General features: G+C 36.3%; 1 protein-coding gene across 2 annotated transcripts in view; it reads right to left on the reverse strand.

Moving 5' to 3' along the window:
* The window catches only part of LOC148942487 (transforming growth factor beta receptor type 3-like), a 246130-nt gene extending 232557 nt beyond the window's left edge, over positions 1-13573 (reverse strand). For both annotated transcript variants that reach the window (XM_089102668.1, XM_089102667.1), the window contains exons 1-2: positions 13364-13573; positions 6139-6308 (exon numbers count right to left, since the gene is read on the reverse strand). In XM_089102668.1, coding sequence (XP_088958794.1) covers positions 6139-6247 — 109 coding nt within the window. In that variant the 5' untranslated portion in view covers positions 6248-6308; positions 13364-13573. The remainder of the gene's footprint in view (positions 1-6138; positions 6309-13363) is intronic.
* Positions 13574-17635: the final 4062 nt, after the last annotated feature.

Genomic DNA, 17635 nt, shown 5'->3' on the forward strand with positions numbered 1-17635 from the left:
AACCACAACCACCCCCTACTTAAAGATTTCAACTCGTGCATGTAAACGAATTAAATTCAAAAATAAAATTGAACACTGAAGGAAAAGAAAATGTTACAAGGTAAACAAAAACAACCCAATGCTGAAATATTCAGTATAAATATTTTAAACGAATTTACATCAAAATTTACTTTGAAATAACAATAAAATTTAAGTTTGTATAGTAAAACATCAACAATACACTTCTGAAATCGTTCAACTCTTGCATTTCAATGAAAGAAATTCACAATGAACTTTGAAAAATCAAGAGAATGTGACTGTGACAAGGTAAACCACTACCATACACTTCTTAAATATTCCAACTCTTGCATTTCAATGAAAGAAATTCAAAATGAACTTTGAAAAATCAAGAAAATGTAACTTTCCATAGGTAAACCACAACCAAACACTACTGAAATATTCCAACTCTTGCATTTCAAAGAAAGAAATTCAAAATGAACTTTGAAAAATTAAGGGAATGTAACTGTGACAAGGAAAACCACAACCAAACACTATTGAAATATTTCAACTCTTGCATTTCAAAGAAATAAATTCAAAATGAACTTTGAAAAATAAGGGAATGTAACTGTGACAAGGTAAACCACAACCAAACACTAGTGAAATATTCCAACTCTTGCATTTCAACGAAAGAAATTCAAAATGAACTTTGAAAATTTAAGGGGATGTAACTGTGACAGGGTAAACTACAATAACACACTACTGAAATATTACAACTCTTGCATTTCAACGAAAGAAATTCAAAATGAACTTTGAACAATCAAGAAAATGCAACTGTGACAAGGTAAACCATAACCAGACACTACTGAAATATTCCAACTCTTGCATTTCAACGAAAGAAATTCAAAATGAACTTTGAAAAATCAAGAAAATGTAACTGTGACAAGGTAAACCTCAACCAAACACTACTGAAATATTCCAACTCTTGCATTTCAATGAAAGAAATTCGAAAGGAACTTGTAAAAATTATAAAACTTTAACATTTACACGTTAAAACGCTGACCTTAGCAACATTAATTTTTCATCTCTTGCACGTCAGCGAAAGAAGTTCAAATTAACTTGGAAAAATTAAAGTGACTGTAACTGTGACTAGGTAAACTCAAATAACACACTGCTAGAATTTACAGGCTCTTGCTTAACCACGAAAGAAATTCGAAATGAACATTGAAAAATCAGGAGCGTTTAACTGTGATTATGTGTACAACGACCAATTACTAGTGAAATAGTAAATATCTTTATATAAATCTACATAAATACAACCTGTAATTTTAAAAATTTAGAAGAATTAAATGTGACAAGTTGAAACAAAACAAAAAAAAAGTTAATTAGAAAACATCTATAATTAATGTTACAGAAATTCAAAATTTAAAACGTAATTTTCATTGAAAGTAGAAGTTTAAAGGGCAAACATGAAACCACAATAATGAAATATTCCAACTCTTGAATTTCAACGAATGAAATTAAATATGAAATTTTTATAATAAATAAAATGTTTCTTTGAATAGGTATACCAGGTCAAAACTCTTATTATTTAGTGCATCTCGTTATTTTAGATTAATGAATTTCAAAAAAATCATTGAAGAATTAAGAAAATGTAGCTGTGACAGGTTATAACACGAGCGAACGCTACTGAAATATTCCAACTCTTGCATTTCAATGAAAGAAATTCAAAATGAACTTTGAAAAAATCAGACCTTTGGAGGGGGAGGGGCCGGGGGAGGGGGTCGTTCTGTGTCTCAATGCACAAAAAAAAAAATGGGGAGGGAATGGGAGGGGGAGGGGAGGAGACGAGGAGGTGGGAGGAGGAGGAGGAGGAGGAGGAGGAGGAGGGGGGAAGGGAGGAGGAGGTGGGAGGAGGAGGAGGAGGGAGGAGGAGGAGGGGGCCGGGGGAGGGCCTTTGGGGCACAGGGAGGGCCTTTGGGTGCCTGGGGGACATTTGGGGACCGGTGGATGGCCTTTGGGACCCCGTTGGTCCTTTGGGAGCTCTATGGGCCTTTGGGGGGCCCGGGGATGGCATTTGGGGGTCTGGAAGGCCTTTGGGGCGCCGGTGGCCCTTTGGGAGCTTGGGGGGCCTTTGAGGGTCCGGGGGGGGCAGTTGGGGGCCTGGGGGACATTTGGGGACCGGTGGAGGGCCTTTGGGAGCTTGGGGGGCCTTTGAGGACCGGGGGTTCCTTCGGGGTTGGGGTAGGAGGATTGGAACCCTTTGGGGTTGGGTTAGAGGACCTCACAACACTGTTCAAATGAAACTTGTGTATTATAACGACCACAGAGTTTCACCATTAAATTCTCTTCTAAAATCTTTCCTAAAATCATCTTTTAAAATGTCTCTAATCGTTACGCCGAAATAGTTCCATAACCTGTCTAAAACGGTTTCGCCCAAATAATCCCTAAACGTAAATTCAGCGTGTTCCTTTGTTATTGGCATCTCTGCACTAAAACATTTCAAATTAATATGAAACCTTTTTGCGCGCTAAAACAATTCATCGCTAAGATGCTTCTTGCCTAATTGTTTCCATGGCCTTTGGTTATTAATATCCTTTGGAGTTCGACCAAAAGAGTTGTTTCCGAGGCAAAGACATTAATGACTTGGATCTATTCCTGGAGAATCGTTTCTAGGCGAAAATTTTTAAAGTCTGACAGATGATGTCATTGATTGATTGATCTGTCAAGAAAGGGGAATTAATTTGTTGTTTCTAAGGGGAATTATTGATTCACGATAGGTGAATTGAGGTCGACAGCACAGGTGTTTCAAGGTCGATGTTGATGTAAGTGCACGCTCTCAGCGAATGTCAAGGTCGATGTTGTTGTTGTGAAATTTAGGTCATTGACCCCATTAACAACGTGTTCTCACTAATTACTCCATGCCCATATTTGGTGTACTGATAGGAGATACGTTCTTTTGATAACCGAATTTTGTCCTGTTCGGACTCAATAATGCATCTCTACTCAGATTTGCTAGATGTTTTCCAGAGAAATTGCTTAAGGATTGTTCTGGGTACCCGGCTGACTGACCGTATTTCAAACAATAGGCTATACGAAAAATGTGGTTCAATACCGCTCTCTAGGGCTATAGTGAAAGAAAGGTTGAGGTGGTTAGGGCACGTTGTGCGGATGAAGGATGACAGATTGCCGAAGATTGTTCTTTTCGGCCAACCATCTAGGGCTAAGCGGAAAGCAGGTCGTCCCCGTCTGGGATGGGAGGACGTCATAAAGAAAGATTTAAAGGAAATGGGAACTTCGTGGGCGGGTGTAAAAAGGGAGGCTTTGAATAGATTGGGATGGAGGAGGAGCGTGCGTAGCTGTGTTGGCCTCAGGCGGCTTGGTGCTGCGGTGAGTTGTTAGCAGTAGTAGTAGTAGTAGTAGTAGTAATTATTGAAAGCATACTTTTAATACAGAAGTATTGAACAATACTCTTTCCTGTCTTCTTTAAATAAATGACGATTTAAAACAATTAGGTCAGGTTTTGCAGATGCTAGATGATATTCATGAAAGGATGCAAAGCTGGAAAACATAGAGTTGGGTGAAGGAGGAGCAGCCGCAACTGTCTGCCTAAGGCGGTTTCCTGCATAGATTGGTCGAAAATTTTATCTTATTGAACGAGCGATAGTTATATATATATATTCGTATATATATATATATATATATATATATATATATATATATATATATATATATATATATATATATATATAATATATATATGTAACTTTTCCTAGTAAAGGTGACTATAGTATTTTTGGAAAAAGGGTATTAAAATTTTTTTTGGCCTTAATTTTGGAAAAATCCCATAAAAATGACGTCACAAATACCTGGAAAAGCTATAATAAATTTTAATGAGGTTTTTGCTAAATATTTTATAAAGCACATTATAATTTAATTTGATCGTTGAGTCTAGAAAAATTCGCCGATATAAATATACAAAAGTGTGCCGACTAAAATAAAACGAAATTAAAGTTATTTTGCGGAATGGATTAAAAAACTGTCTTTCCTTTCGCCGAGGGAAGCCCTATTCCCTGGCAATAGTAATAACAGCAGGATTTTGGTATATAGCACATAAAAGTTTGTCTAGTAACCTTTTAAGCTAGAGATAATGGCATGTTTTTGTCCTAATCTTTGGCACTCCTCATAACGTCATTAGGGAGACGTAAGAATAAACTTTAGGGGGCAATTCTATCCCTGCCAAGCTAAAAAAATATATTAAGAATGGGCAAATGAAATGAAAAATACAGGCAATTCAGCCTACACATATATTGGGGAGAGGAAAAAAGAGAGGTTATTTTCATATACTTCCTTGGTAAAAAGTCTTCTTTAATTTCAGTGTTTTTACCTTTTTATCGTATTTTCGGAAGCCAACCACCTTATTGCTTATTTCTGGTGAGAAGGATAGCCCCACCTTTTCAAAACCACTTTAACTAATGTTTTGGGTTAACTACTGCTGAACGACACATCTAGACAGACATTAAAGACAAGAAATGGAGTTTCTGAAGAGATAAACAACCCAACCATTAAATTGGATGTTTTTTAGAAACACTGTGCCAAAAAATAACAAAAAGTCTTCGAATTATAATATTGTAATATTATATATTATAATATATATAATATTATATATTATATATATTATTATTATAATTCGAAGATATTATTATATTATAATATTATTTTTTACAAGTGGACTGTATGTTCTCTTTGGAGAAACTCATAACAATCTTGAGATCTTGGTGAAGTACATGTCTGAAGCCCCCTCCCTTTTTTAGAGTATGCTACCTCCTATGAAGTGAATACACTTTTGCGTATGCAACTGCTTCATTTAAGCCCACTAGGGGAATATGTCTAAGTTGCAAACTCAAAATAGAACTATATGTAGAATAGCATGGAACAAGGGTCACTTTGTAGGGAGAGGAGTGTCAGATATCTGGAGAAGGTAGATGCTAAGCGCATTATATGTAAATTATCTACAGAGGATTTTATTTAGAAATCATGAAGTTTCATGACGGGGAGGGGTGGATGGATTAATATGGTTCAGATATATCTCTTTTAGAAAAACTTGTGTTTTTGAAAGTCTATTGAATTACACAATATAAACTGAATTCCTAACTCATTGCCTCTCCAGTTGAAGGGACAAAAGAAAAAATCAAATCCATACAGTTGCAAATTATTTGATTTTTTTTCACCCATTTATGTTGAATTCGGCCCCCATACGCCGGTATAAGCTGAATTCAGAACCCACAAAGGCCAAATTCAGCATTAAATTCTAGGCAGTTTTGCAGCCTATTAACAAAACTGTTTCAGTTACTATGTCAAAATGCATTTATTTTTAGCTTCATATGAGATTCGGCTGTTTCTAAAAAAGTTGAAGAAACAAACTTCAGTGGGAAAAAACATACGAAGTCACAGCTTTTTGCTGGGAAAATAAACACGTAGTTTAAACACTCTTTGAAGCTCTTAAAAAATATGAAGGTCAAAAGGGTTTCTTTTGAAATGAAGTGAAATAAAAATTTGTTGAAGCAACTCAGTTTGATAAATCCTATGGGATCTATTAAATAGAATTGCTTTTATCATTTTAATTATTTCCATGACATAGATATTTTTGTTAATCTATATAATGAGCTTAATATCTATTAAGTTAATACATTTTCAAGCAGCTGGGGAATAGGAGGCCCGCAGACGTTTATGTAGGAGAGCCTAGGAGAGCTAAGTTTATGTAAGAGAGCCTATAAGTCTAACCCCCCCCCCCGAAAAATACTAAAATGTTTACAATTGGTGCCATAAATATCCCTTATTTTTTTTGTCGTTCACTCGTTTTTTCTTTTCAAATTTATCTCCCCTTATCCCAGCCAAAATAAATTCAAACTGACACGCCTAGTAAAATATTTCATATTTCGACATTACTGAATATAAAAGTTGCTCAGGAGACTGAGGCCTGATATACCCATGATCTGTCTTAGTGTTCAAGAAAGAGCAGTAAGGAAAGGGTAGTATATGAACACGACTTCACTCATTGCAAAACTGGGGTAACTCCATACTTTGACACCTCCTCTTTTCTCTTGATTTTTTAAAGTCTATCCATGGTTAGCATCAAGATTACAAATAATCTTTACTTACTATTTGCGTCGGCAAAAGGGTCATCAAAAATTCCAACAACCAAGGTTAGGGACCAAAGTAAGGTAACAAGGTAGGTCAATCCTTTTCCAAACATTTTCAATGACACCATATATATAATATTTACACTTCTTGCGAGTAGAACGGACAAAACGGCTCCAACGCCACGCAGACTAAAAAGAAAAATTCTTGTATCTAAAACTGGATGTTTTACAGGTAAACACAACTAGGTAGGGAGTAATCCGGACATAAGAAGGAGGTCGATTATTAGACGGAGGACCAACATATCGAAGGGAGTACAAATTATATGGAGATTATAAGAATTATGGGAAAACAAGGAAAAAATATGGAGTTTGGAGGAAACGTGATGGGCTTGTTCACCTTTAATTTTCTCCTACGTGCCCAGAAGAAATAGATTTACCGTCTTACCAACTAGATGGGAAGTTGTTTCCAAGTGTTGTTGCCATGAAATCGCCTCTAGTTTTTAACTGGTAAAACGGCTACATTTACGGACTTCAGTCAAGATTAGATAGTTTTCATGTAATAGTTTTCTTCTATTTTATTTCATTGAAAATATTTTCACATTCATTTTATTCACATTATTTATTTACTTAAAATTGATTTATAAAAAATGCAATTCACCATCTTAATTAAACCTACTGGATGCATAGTGGGAAATACTTGCCTGGCTTCACCTACCCGGTAAATAACATCACGCAATTGTTTTCAGAGCGAAAGATAGGGGATGGCCTGGGGGGGCTGCAGACATAGGCAATTATATAGGCAGGGAAGCTTATCTGGCCAAAAAAAGAAAGGGTATGTCATCCTATGACCACTTGAGTCCCCTATGTGATCCATTGGGTCCTTGACAATGCATTATTTTTTTCCCAATCTGGGAGTTCATGTTTAGAAATGTTTCTCAATTATTGACCTTGAGCTATGCTGATGATACGGGGAGTCTTATCAGAGCTTACCAAGGTTCAGGCTATAGAAGATTGATAATTGGCAGGCCTGGTTGGCATGAGAATTAAAGCTTAAATAAAATCAGCGAGATTCAGAAAAGGATACAAAAAGCCTAAGATCTCTCCGCAAACCTATGAAGAGATGTTACATAATAAGTATCGAGTCAAAATCCTGAATTACTTGTCTTGCTTCCAGCTCCTCCTTCTTTACTGATGGGAAAAATGGAAAATGAAACGTTCACTACAGAAATTTGCGGAAATGAACCATTCTGAGAGGTACTTGAACAGTGTTCTTCGACGCATACTCGGTTTACATCTTGGGTAAAGAGTATGGGTAGCTTACAAGAATGGGAACTGGGGCTAATATCAACAAAAAACCCTCAACGCCATCTAGTGTTTGGCGACGCTTGGCACTTTTTCAATGCAATAATAAGAACAATCAATTCAATGTGTGTAGTTGGTAAAATCAGTGATTAATAAGAGTCTGATGTCAGTTCCTGACTGAAAAATGATTACGAAGCTTGAAAAAATGTTAAGTGTTACCAAACACACAGATGGTGTTTATCCTTTTTTTGCAGACACTAGCCCCAGTTTCCACTCTTATAAGTTACCCATACTCTTTGGTCTTGGGTATATAACGAATGAGTCAAGGATTTAGGATTCAAAGAACTATTTCGCTCCCTATCAGGGCCTTTTATCAGGAAGTCCCAAATAGAAACGTATTAAATACTTTTATCAAGCAGTTAGCTACTTATCAATAACTAGCTAGCCACCGATCGCTAGACATGGTAAATCCAAGCAACAAAGATCCTAAATGCTAGGGGAGGTGGAACACCTAATTTCTGCTAAAAGTACAATTAAGAACCGGTTTAAAAAGATAAAAAAAAATACTTTTCTGTTAAGCAATTAAAAAAAAATCGTCAAGTCAAGCGATTTCAAACTAATTTTTAATCCTCTGAAACAAGGGGGTATCGCCCTCTTTCCACCTTCCGATGTAAGGCTCGGATCATATCGTGTGCCATATAGTTCCAACCCACGTGACACAATTTCTTAACCTCTTGTCATAGTTCTGCCACGCTTGGCAAGCGCCATCTGGTGTACATGATTCTGAAAGTCTTCATACCCTCGCCCTGTAAAGCCTTTCAAGCGTCACATACGCTTGAACGCTCCCCCGAATACCCTAGATTTACTTGAATTTCCGTACACTTTGAATTCAGATTAACGATTTTTTTTTTATTATAGCCCCCTCCTAAAAAACTTCCAGTGGACGTTCCTGTCTGTAGCGTATTTATCAAGTCAATCACTTATTTTTACTAACTTTTTGTAATTTCTGGAGAGACAAGTAACCCACTTAAAAAAACCTAATTACTTCATCTGTATAGAATTAAGCCAGAAGAAAGAAAGAAAATCTTAAAGAGTCGAAAAAATGTTTTGCTCTTAAACTGAGCCTTCCAATTTATAATGAAAAATACCTCCAATGCCATTTTTGGTAAGAGCAGATCCTATATTTTAAAAAAAGGGCGGGAAAGAAAAATAAGCTACAAACAGTCATTAAGCTGTGCAAACAGCGTAAGAAGGAGTATCTTTCCTTTGAAGGTGTAGTCGTCGTCGGGAATCAACAGTTTATTTATGTTTGGATTTTGAAATATGTTGTCAAATTTAACTAATTAGTTTTGCTTATGTATTTTCACGGTTACACGTGACAACACTGACATAAATTTTATATTGTCCTAAAACCTAATTAAAAACATAATTTCAGGGGTACCGGAAGGACCTATTCTTGGACCAAGTCTTTTCTTGGTGTTCATAAAACATGGGGAATCCTCACCACTTCCCTAATGATGCGACATTGGCGCATCATTATCTTTTTGTCACGGCTCCAAAAAGCTGTATCGTTCCTCTTTAAAGCGCTCAAAATAGAGCAGATCGAGCAGCAACTTCTGAAAACCATGATGCCATACCCTGGAACGGATCCAAGATCGTTCCGACATTGCAACCATGTCGGTCTTTTACAATTGTATCCGTTCCCCTCTATCAGGCGTTATCGACGCTCGTTTCTGAGAGAGCAAAGCCTTTAAGGGCAAAAAGTCCCCGACCTTCGCGGAATTACCCAGAGCTGGGCAGACCCCATCAGCAATACCTAAAAATGAGCTTTTCCCAGCAATCCGTCTTCACCTGGAAAAGCCTTCCAACAGAGGTAATCCCTGAAATCCTTGCTTGAAACGTACAACAAAATGTCACAGGCGAAATATAAAATGAGGAAATCACTAGGAATAGCGGCATATCATCATTGTTGATGGAGCCGCGAAGATGTAATAAAAAAATAGGGTATTTCCCCATTATATGGGCATTTCTGAAAAGTCAAGTTCAGTTAATGCTAATGAAATAAAATAAAATAGAATGAACATATAATAGTTTAGATACAAATTTAGGCTATATATTTGCACATTAGGGGGAGGGGGAGGGTAAAGCTTATCATATATTAAATACGTAACCTAACCTAGGTACCTTCCCCCCTAAATCCCCCCCCCCCCAAAAAAAACACAGTTAATAACGTATACGCAATGAAAAACAAACTATCATTGCCTACTCTAAACCGGTTAGCACGTCAGAAACGGGTTTTATCATTGCCTACTCTACAGCGGTTAACCCTAGAGGCCCATATAATGGGAAAGTACCAAAAATTGAAACAACCAAGTTGCAGTTTTCGGGTATAAATAGGTTCTATACAGGGCGAGGGGCAGAAAATGGTTTTATTTCGATGTCCTTGGTACTTTAAGGGCAATTTCGGAATATTACAACTGAAAATCTCTTTCGGGCAAGTGCGAAAGAAACAGTTAAGTTTTTGCGAATCACTTCTGTCACTGTTTATTTTCTCTCTCTTTTTTTCTTTTTTTTTCTTGTGCGTTCAAACGTCAGCTGTCAAACCATTAAAGCTCAAATTCCATTTCGTTTCAAAAGATGCCGGCTATAAATTAAACATAAAGGTGTCTTACGAGTTTCTTAGATTTATTGCAGATTTACGTTTAGACAAAAACCAATATTTTAAACTTTATTTTATGGAAAGTAAGATTAGATTTATATTTTAATTTGTCATACCGTATACATATGCTGACGACTTAAGAAGCTTAAACTCTTCCATTGACCGTCGAAATATTATTCATTTAAACAATAAAACGGTTAAGCTGTCCCTACACCAGCTAAGGCATGTACGAAAAATTGATTTTGGGAAGGGGGAAGGCATTTATAAAAAAAAAAGAAAAAACAGGTTATTTATTTGATAAAGATAAAATACTACAAATCGTAAACTCTTTATATCGTAAACTCTTTATATCTTTATATCGTAAACTCAAATGGTAAACTCTTTATTACGACAAATCGTAAACTCTTATATTGAAGAAGGAAGGTGCGTGCTGTTGCCCTGACTATACACCTCTGCTAAAGACACAACTATTGCTAATCCTACGATTTTCTCATAGGTAGGCTGAATAGCGTTGGGAAACAGGGTCAAATGACAGTAATTTTGTCTACTTTTATCTAGTCTAGTGTCCTAAAAATGTTCAAACTAGATGCATGATTATTTCTGAACTGGTATGCAATAGCATAGGCACAAACACGTGGACTGGAGAGGCAGGGGAGTAGCTCCAGCATTTTTATTGGGGGGCAGGAAGGGTCTACATCCAGAGACACAAGTGGCATGTGCTGTCATAATTTTTTCTCCAAATTATTGGGAGGGGGCAAGTGCTCCACTCGCCTCTCCCAAGCGACGCCCCTGTAGAAAGGGCTTTAGATCCTGGCCCAACGAGATCTCAAGACCCTTAAGATCTTCTAATTAATCTCCGACACTTTTTTTCTTTGTCTTTCCTGTGTTTTTTTTATAAATTCGTAAAAAAAAGATTCACTGTGAGAAAACTAACCACCAGGGCCGTAGGCTATCCAGGGGGGATACCAGGTTCAAGCCCCCACCGCAAAATTTTGTCCGACTCGTAAAAAGTAGCAAAACTATAAATAAACAAATTTTTGAATTTTTGATATATAAATAAACAAACTTTGCTCGCGGGGCATTTGCCCTCCCCTGGTTTATTTTGCCCCTCCTAGATCTTGAAAAAACCATTTTATATGGTATTTTCATAGAAAAGCACCTTTTTTGGTATTTTCATAGACAAAAGTGAGGAAAACGATGAAGCCCCCCCCCCACCCTATATTTGATTTTGAAAAGTACATCTCCCAGTACTAGTGCAGATGTTGGCCTCCTCAGAAGAAAACATTAAAAGGATCGGTACTGTTCTATTACCTGTAAAACACGCGATAAGTGAATTTTGGTTAATGCTAATGAAATAAAACAAAACATTATAAAAGTATAACAGTTTAAAAAAAAAATCGGCTATATATTTGCACATTAGGGGTTGGGGGTAAAGCATAGCATATATTAAATACGTAACCTAACCTACCCTAGGTACTTTTTCCCCCCTAAACCCGAAAAAACTAAAGGGTACTTTCGCATTATCAGGGACTCTCTAAAAAGTCAAATTTGGTTAATGCTAAAGAAATAAAATAAAATAGGATGACTATATAATAGTTTAGAAACAAATTTGGGCTATATATTTGCACATTCGGGGGAGTGGGGGGGCAAGGCATAGCATTTATTAAATACTTAACCTAACCTAACCTAGGTACCCTCCCCCCCCCCCAAAAAAAAAAAACACCAAAGAACAACACTTTAAATATCTTAAAACCATGCTATACAATATGTTTCTCTACTGCGGTGTATTGAATCATCTTCCAAAAACGGGTTTCTCATTGCGTCTTTCCCGTTTGACTGTAGCATGTCTTGTTGGACTTCTTTAGAGGGGCCCTGATAATGCGAAAGTGCCAACTAAAGTTTAAATATAGTTCCCAGAATGAGAAACCCCTGAATACCTGTTTTTACAGCATCAGATCTTTGCTTTTGTCGAGTGGATGCCTCACCGGTTTTAAAAATATTAGAACAGTACCAAAAGTCCTGAAAACGACTTTAAAAATTTAAAAATACTTACTTATATCATTCTTAAAAGTGTTTCACTTTACTTTACCCCCTTCCCCCTCTAATAGTCCAATATATAGTCCAAATTATATATCTCCAAGAATGTTCCACACGTGACTCTTTTCTGCAAATCGTATACAAGCAACGTCGACAAAATCAAGCGACGGGAAAATTTATGGAGAATATTAAGCCTAAATTGGGCTGCATATTTGATCATTTGGAGTGGGGGGACAAAGTAAAGCGAAACACGTTAAATATATACCAAATCATATTATTGAGTTAGGAATAAAGTGAATACACCATTTGATGCCTTTTTTGCTGATTACGAATATAATATTTTTTGCTGATTTTTTGCTGATGCTGATTACGAATATAATAATCATTTCTATCGGAAATGAATATCAGCCCCCCCCCCTAAATATGCCAATTCAGGGTATATATTTCTACATTAGGGTGGGTGGGGGCAAATTTCGTTTCTGATGTAAATGGGAGGTAAGTTTAAACTTTACCCCACCCCCCTTCCTAACGGTCAAACATATACCCTGTATTGCATATATTTGATACTTAGGTGGGGGTGTGTGTATAGTTTCTGTTGTTGGCTGTTGCTTGTTTGCCATTCAACCAATTTGAAGAAACGAGCGACAAGTGGAAAATGCATTGCATATACTCAATTCAGGGTAAATATTTCGCCATTAGGAAGGGGGAAGGGAGTAATATTTTGTGATAGAAATCATGGTAAATTTTTCGCAGTTCATATTATTGATCACGAATAAAGTAAATATACCACTCAATGCGTTTTGTATGCTCTTTCAGAATATAATGATCATTTTTGTCGGAAATGAATTTTACCCCCACCCTTACATTCAGGGTATATATTTGCACATTGGGGGGGGGGGGTGGTGGTAAATGTTTAAAGCTACCTCTCATTTGCATAAGAAATAAATTTTACCCCCCCCCCTCCCCACCCGAATGTGCAAATATATACCCTGAACTGGTATATATAGGGAATATATTGGTATATATATATTTATTCGTAAGTCAATAATATAAACTGCGAAAAATTTACCGAAATCGTTGTATTTGGATTCAGGATGAAGTTCTGATTCCAAAGGTAAGTCTTTTTATTAGCTGGGTGTTTTTATTAGCCTATTTTGACTCACTTATCTGTGAATAATAAAAAAAGATCATCAATATTCTTCAATTCAGTCTAAATGAACGCGGACGAGAATTGAAATAAACTTACTAAATTTAAGAGTTAAACCTATCTTCTATTATTCCAATAGTCTAATTTATCTGCCCAAACGCACCAAAACACTATTCAATCAGCTAAATCACAGCTTTTAAATCAACAAACAAAACTTCATGCTCACACAATGTAATAGTTATTATTCTTTAATATTATACACAGTAAACAACTGAACAATCATTTTTTCAGAAAAGTAAAAAATATGTAAGTCCCTTCTTTGAAAATATTCAGCAAAAACTAACCAAACGGCATACCAATGTGTGAAGGCTCTTGTTGTCTTTGACGGAACAGTGGAGGAATCATTCTGATTGGTTGATTCAAAAGAAATGCGCGCCAAACTTTTTACTCTTTACTACTAAAAAAGTTTACTATTTCCCATACAACATACACCAAGTTGAATAAACTAAGCGAAAGGATTTTCCAAATAAAAGTAACTGGCTTTCTGGTAATTAAGCCTGAATGGACATAAACAGAAAAGAAAGAGGGGGTTTGAACAGCTACTTTCAAGTGGAGAGACCAGATGTCTCAAAAGTTTTTAGCTGCCAAAATGTGCTTTTCAATTATTTTTAGGGTAATTTTCCCTCCTCCCTGTCTAATAGGGAAGAAACTCTGGGAAAAATCACGGCCGCATGCTGATCAAGAGCATAAGAAATTTCACGTGTTAATATCTTTAACATTTTCAAGCCTTAAAAGGAGTCCAGATGACCGCGCAGGGGCAACCTTCAATGACCGGGACAACTAAAATTCCAAGATTAGTTTGATTGTTTCCTAACAGTCTCACGTAGTTAACCTGTCCATTGTTACACTAGTAAATGCCCCCCCCCCCCCGCTTATGTAACTCCTGGGCAGGGGTTAGAGGGTGGCAGTTGTGGAAATTAATAATTCTGATTGGTTGACCTGGTATTTAGCCACTACAAGTCCGCCTGAATTTTGGCTCTTTATTATAAAAAATAAGCTTTTTTTCAAATGCCAGTAAAGATTTATATTAAACTAAGCATAAATAATCCTATATTTCATAGGGTTACTGCCTTCTCAACCCAGCCCTCTTTTAAACAAAAGTTTTAACAATGTTTTCCTTCAAAGCATTTTAGAATACAATTAGTTGTTCATGGAAAATCTTACTTACAAAACATTCTAACTGAAAATTCTATTGTTTCAGGCAAATACAACAATAAATGTAGCCTACAACGTTAACTTTCGAAGTATTGTCATAAAACAAAGTTGAGCTTTTTTATCATATTGTAGTTGCGTTGGAGCATTTATTCTCGAAGCATTGAAATAAGCAAGTTGAACTTTAGAATAAAGAGCTGTGGACGGGGGGAGTAAGCAGGTAAGCAGACTAATTACATTCAGGATGACTTCAACTGATTTTGAGCTTTAATGTCACTTATTTTTCTTCTGACTTGTTTTTTTTTTATTCAATTTTTAGTTGTGACTGATGTTATATTTAGGACTACAAAAATGTGATGGGGGTTATCTGAGTGGAGCTAAACACTCAGCTTATTACGTAAAATTTAAAGATTTGCGGTAACAGTACTTCGAGAATGCAAGGTATCATTCAGGTCCACTTCCTTTGCACATCAAAGCATGATAACCCTGAATATGATTTGAACCTGCCCCAACCCTTCAACTGCCCATTCGTTATGTTAAAGCCCAAATTTATATCAAATGGTTCAAGTAAAAAACTTCTCATTGTCGGAATGTTTGCCTGAGAATGATTTTTTAAAGCTTCCCCCCCCCTCCACTCCATAATGAATGGTCCACCGATCTATTATCCAAGAAAAGAGCAATAAGAGGTTTGAGTTGAAATCTTGAATCATTAAAAACACAGACAGTTACACATTAGGAAATATATCCAAATTTTGCGGGACCTTGTTCATTTCTTCTTATGGCCTGTTTATGCTTAAGCAAGAGAACCCATTGAAAGCGGCCCTACTACGGTCAAAAAGCAAATAAATTATCATTCGTTTGTCAATTGAACCTTTGCTAGTGCCCAAAAATGTTAATTAGTATCTTTAACTATCATATTGAATTACTTTACAATTCACAGACCTTTAAGTTGCAACACTGTTGCGTCATTTTCTTTTTAAAATTTTGTGTACATTGTTAATGCCAATACCCTTCTTCCGCAATATGAGCGATCTACTCAGACCAACAGTTATTGCCGGTGCATGGTTGCAAAATTTCATTTCTGGACAGGGACTAAAAAGAACGGATGATTCGCTTTAAAAACCGAAAATTAGGAAGATCCAAAGAATCCTTAGCATAAGGGAAAGGCCGTATCTAGGAGGGGATTTAACCCCTCCCCCCAGGGCCGTATCCAGGATTTTTGTTCAGGGGGGGTTTTACTAATTTTTGACTTTTTTGGGGGGTTTTACTAATTTTTAACTCAGTTTTCGACTAATTTTACTGATTTTTACCTAGATTTTACTAATTTTCGACTTATTTTCGAGTCGGTCAAAAATTTCGGGGGGGGGGGGGGGGGTCAAACCCCGGTAACCCCCGCCCCCCCTGGATACGGCCTTGCCTCCCCCCCCCCCAAAAAAAAAAAAAATTCGACCCGTGAAAGGGTACCCTTTCATCGTTGCTTAGAGAGGCTTCCTATTTTAGTGTTTGTTTTAAAGTTTGGTTTTTATTTTACCCTTAGATTTTACCGGTATTTTTTATTATTCTGCACTGAAGACGGTCAAGCGAGGTCATGACCGAAATATTTGCATTGTCCTCTGCTTTTTTTTTCATTGGCTGTTATTATCCTCGTTTCTCTCTTCTTTACGTTTTTTTGTTTTGTCGGGCTACTTTTAGTTAACTTGTAACTTGTAACCTGTAAACATTTAGTTAACTTGTTATGATTACGCAAGCTGCTTTATGCACCCAGTTGACTTTTTAAATTAAATTAATTAAAACACTAATTAAAATTAAACACTAATTATGCATTCAGATGGATATTCCTTGCCATGCATTTGTATTATTTTCAAACAGGAACTCCAGGAAATTCTCAAGGATTATCCCATTTTTGGCGCTTTAAGTGTAATTCTCTTTGAGTCATTTGACAGCTAAAAATTTAGTTTAGTTTAATATCCATCTTATTAAAATGTCTATAGGCCCTCAATCAAACAGGTGAACCAATAGGGCCTAGATATTGAAAAATACCCTTCTTGTATCTTTATTAAATAAAAAAAAACAAGTTTTTCTAACTGAAAGTAAGGAACGACGTTAAAACTTAAAACGAACAGAAATTATTCCGTATATGAAAGGGGCTGTCCCCTCCTCAACGCCTCGCTCTTTACGCTTAAGTTTTTTATTTTTTAAAAAATCAAAAAACTTTAGCGTAAAGAGCGAGGCGTTCAGGAGGGACAGCCCCTTTCATATACGGAATAATTTCTGTTCGTTTTAAGTTTTAAAGTCGTTCCTTACTTTTAGTTAGAAAAATTTGTTTTTTTTACTTAATTTTTAAACGTTTTTGAATTAATGCAGGTTTTGATATTGGCTCACCGTATATGAATAATCAAAATAGAATCTGCAGATTAAATTTACTTTTATTTGGTCAAATAGCTTTCTCGAAGTTTGTTTAATTTTATTTACGATCGTTTTTATTAGTAATAAATATACATAACTTACGCATTAATTTACGTAACGAACTTCTATATTCATATATTTTTAGTACGTATATTAGGGGGTTCGCCCCCTAGTCAGTACCTTGCTCTTTAAGCTAAATTTCAAATTTTGTTCCAATTCTGTAAAAATGACCGCTTAATCACAAAGACTGTTAATTAGAATAAATAGCTCTTATGAAAGTACTAAAAAATCCTTTGATTAAAGAGCGAGGTATTGACTAGGGGGCGAACCCAATCATATACGTAATATTTTCTGTTCGTTTTAAGTTTCGATGTTGCTCCTTACTTTCAGTTGAAAAACTTGTTTTTTTTTATTTAATTTCTGATCTTTTCTTTAATAATGCTGGGAAATCCGGCGCCACGTTCATTTCAATGTCCCTTCCCCCATGAAAACTTCCTTCATGGAAAGATCCTCCCGCATAACCCCCCACCCCCCCCCCCCCACCTACCAGAAAAACCCTGAAAACGTCTGTATACTTCCCAATAACCAATTACTATATGTTAACATTGGGTAAAGTTCATAACTTTCAGCCCTCCCCCGGGGACTTCGGGGGATTAAGTCATCCTGGGAGACATAGTTATCATATTTTCGACCATGCTGAACAAAATGGCTATCTCAAAATTTTGATCGGGTGACTTTGGGAAAAAATGAGCG

The sequence above is a fragment of the Artemia sp. Qi Xiang Cuo genome, chromosome 16, assembly GCF_049724085.1.
Source record: "Artemia sp. Qi Xiang Cuo chromosome 16, ASM4972408v1, whole genome shotgun sequence".
Taxonomy (NCBI): domain Eukaryota; kingdom Metazoa; phylum Arthropoda; class Branchiopoda; order Anostraca; family Artemiidae; genus Artemia; species Artemia sp. Qi Xiang Cuo.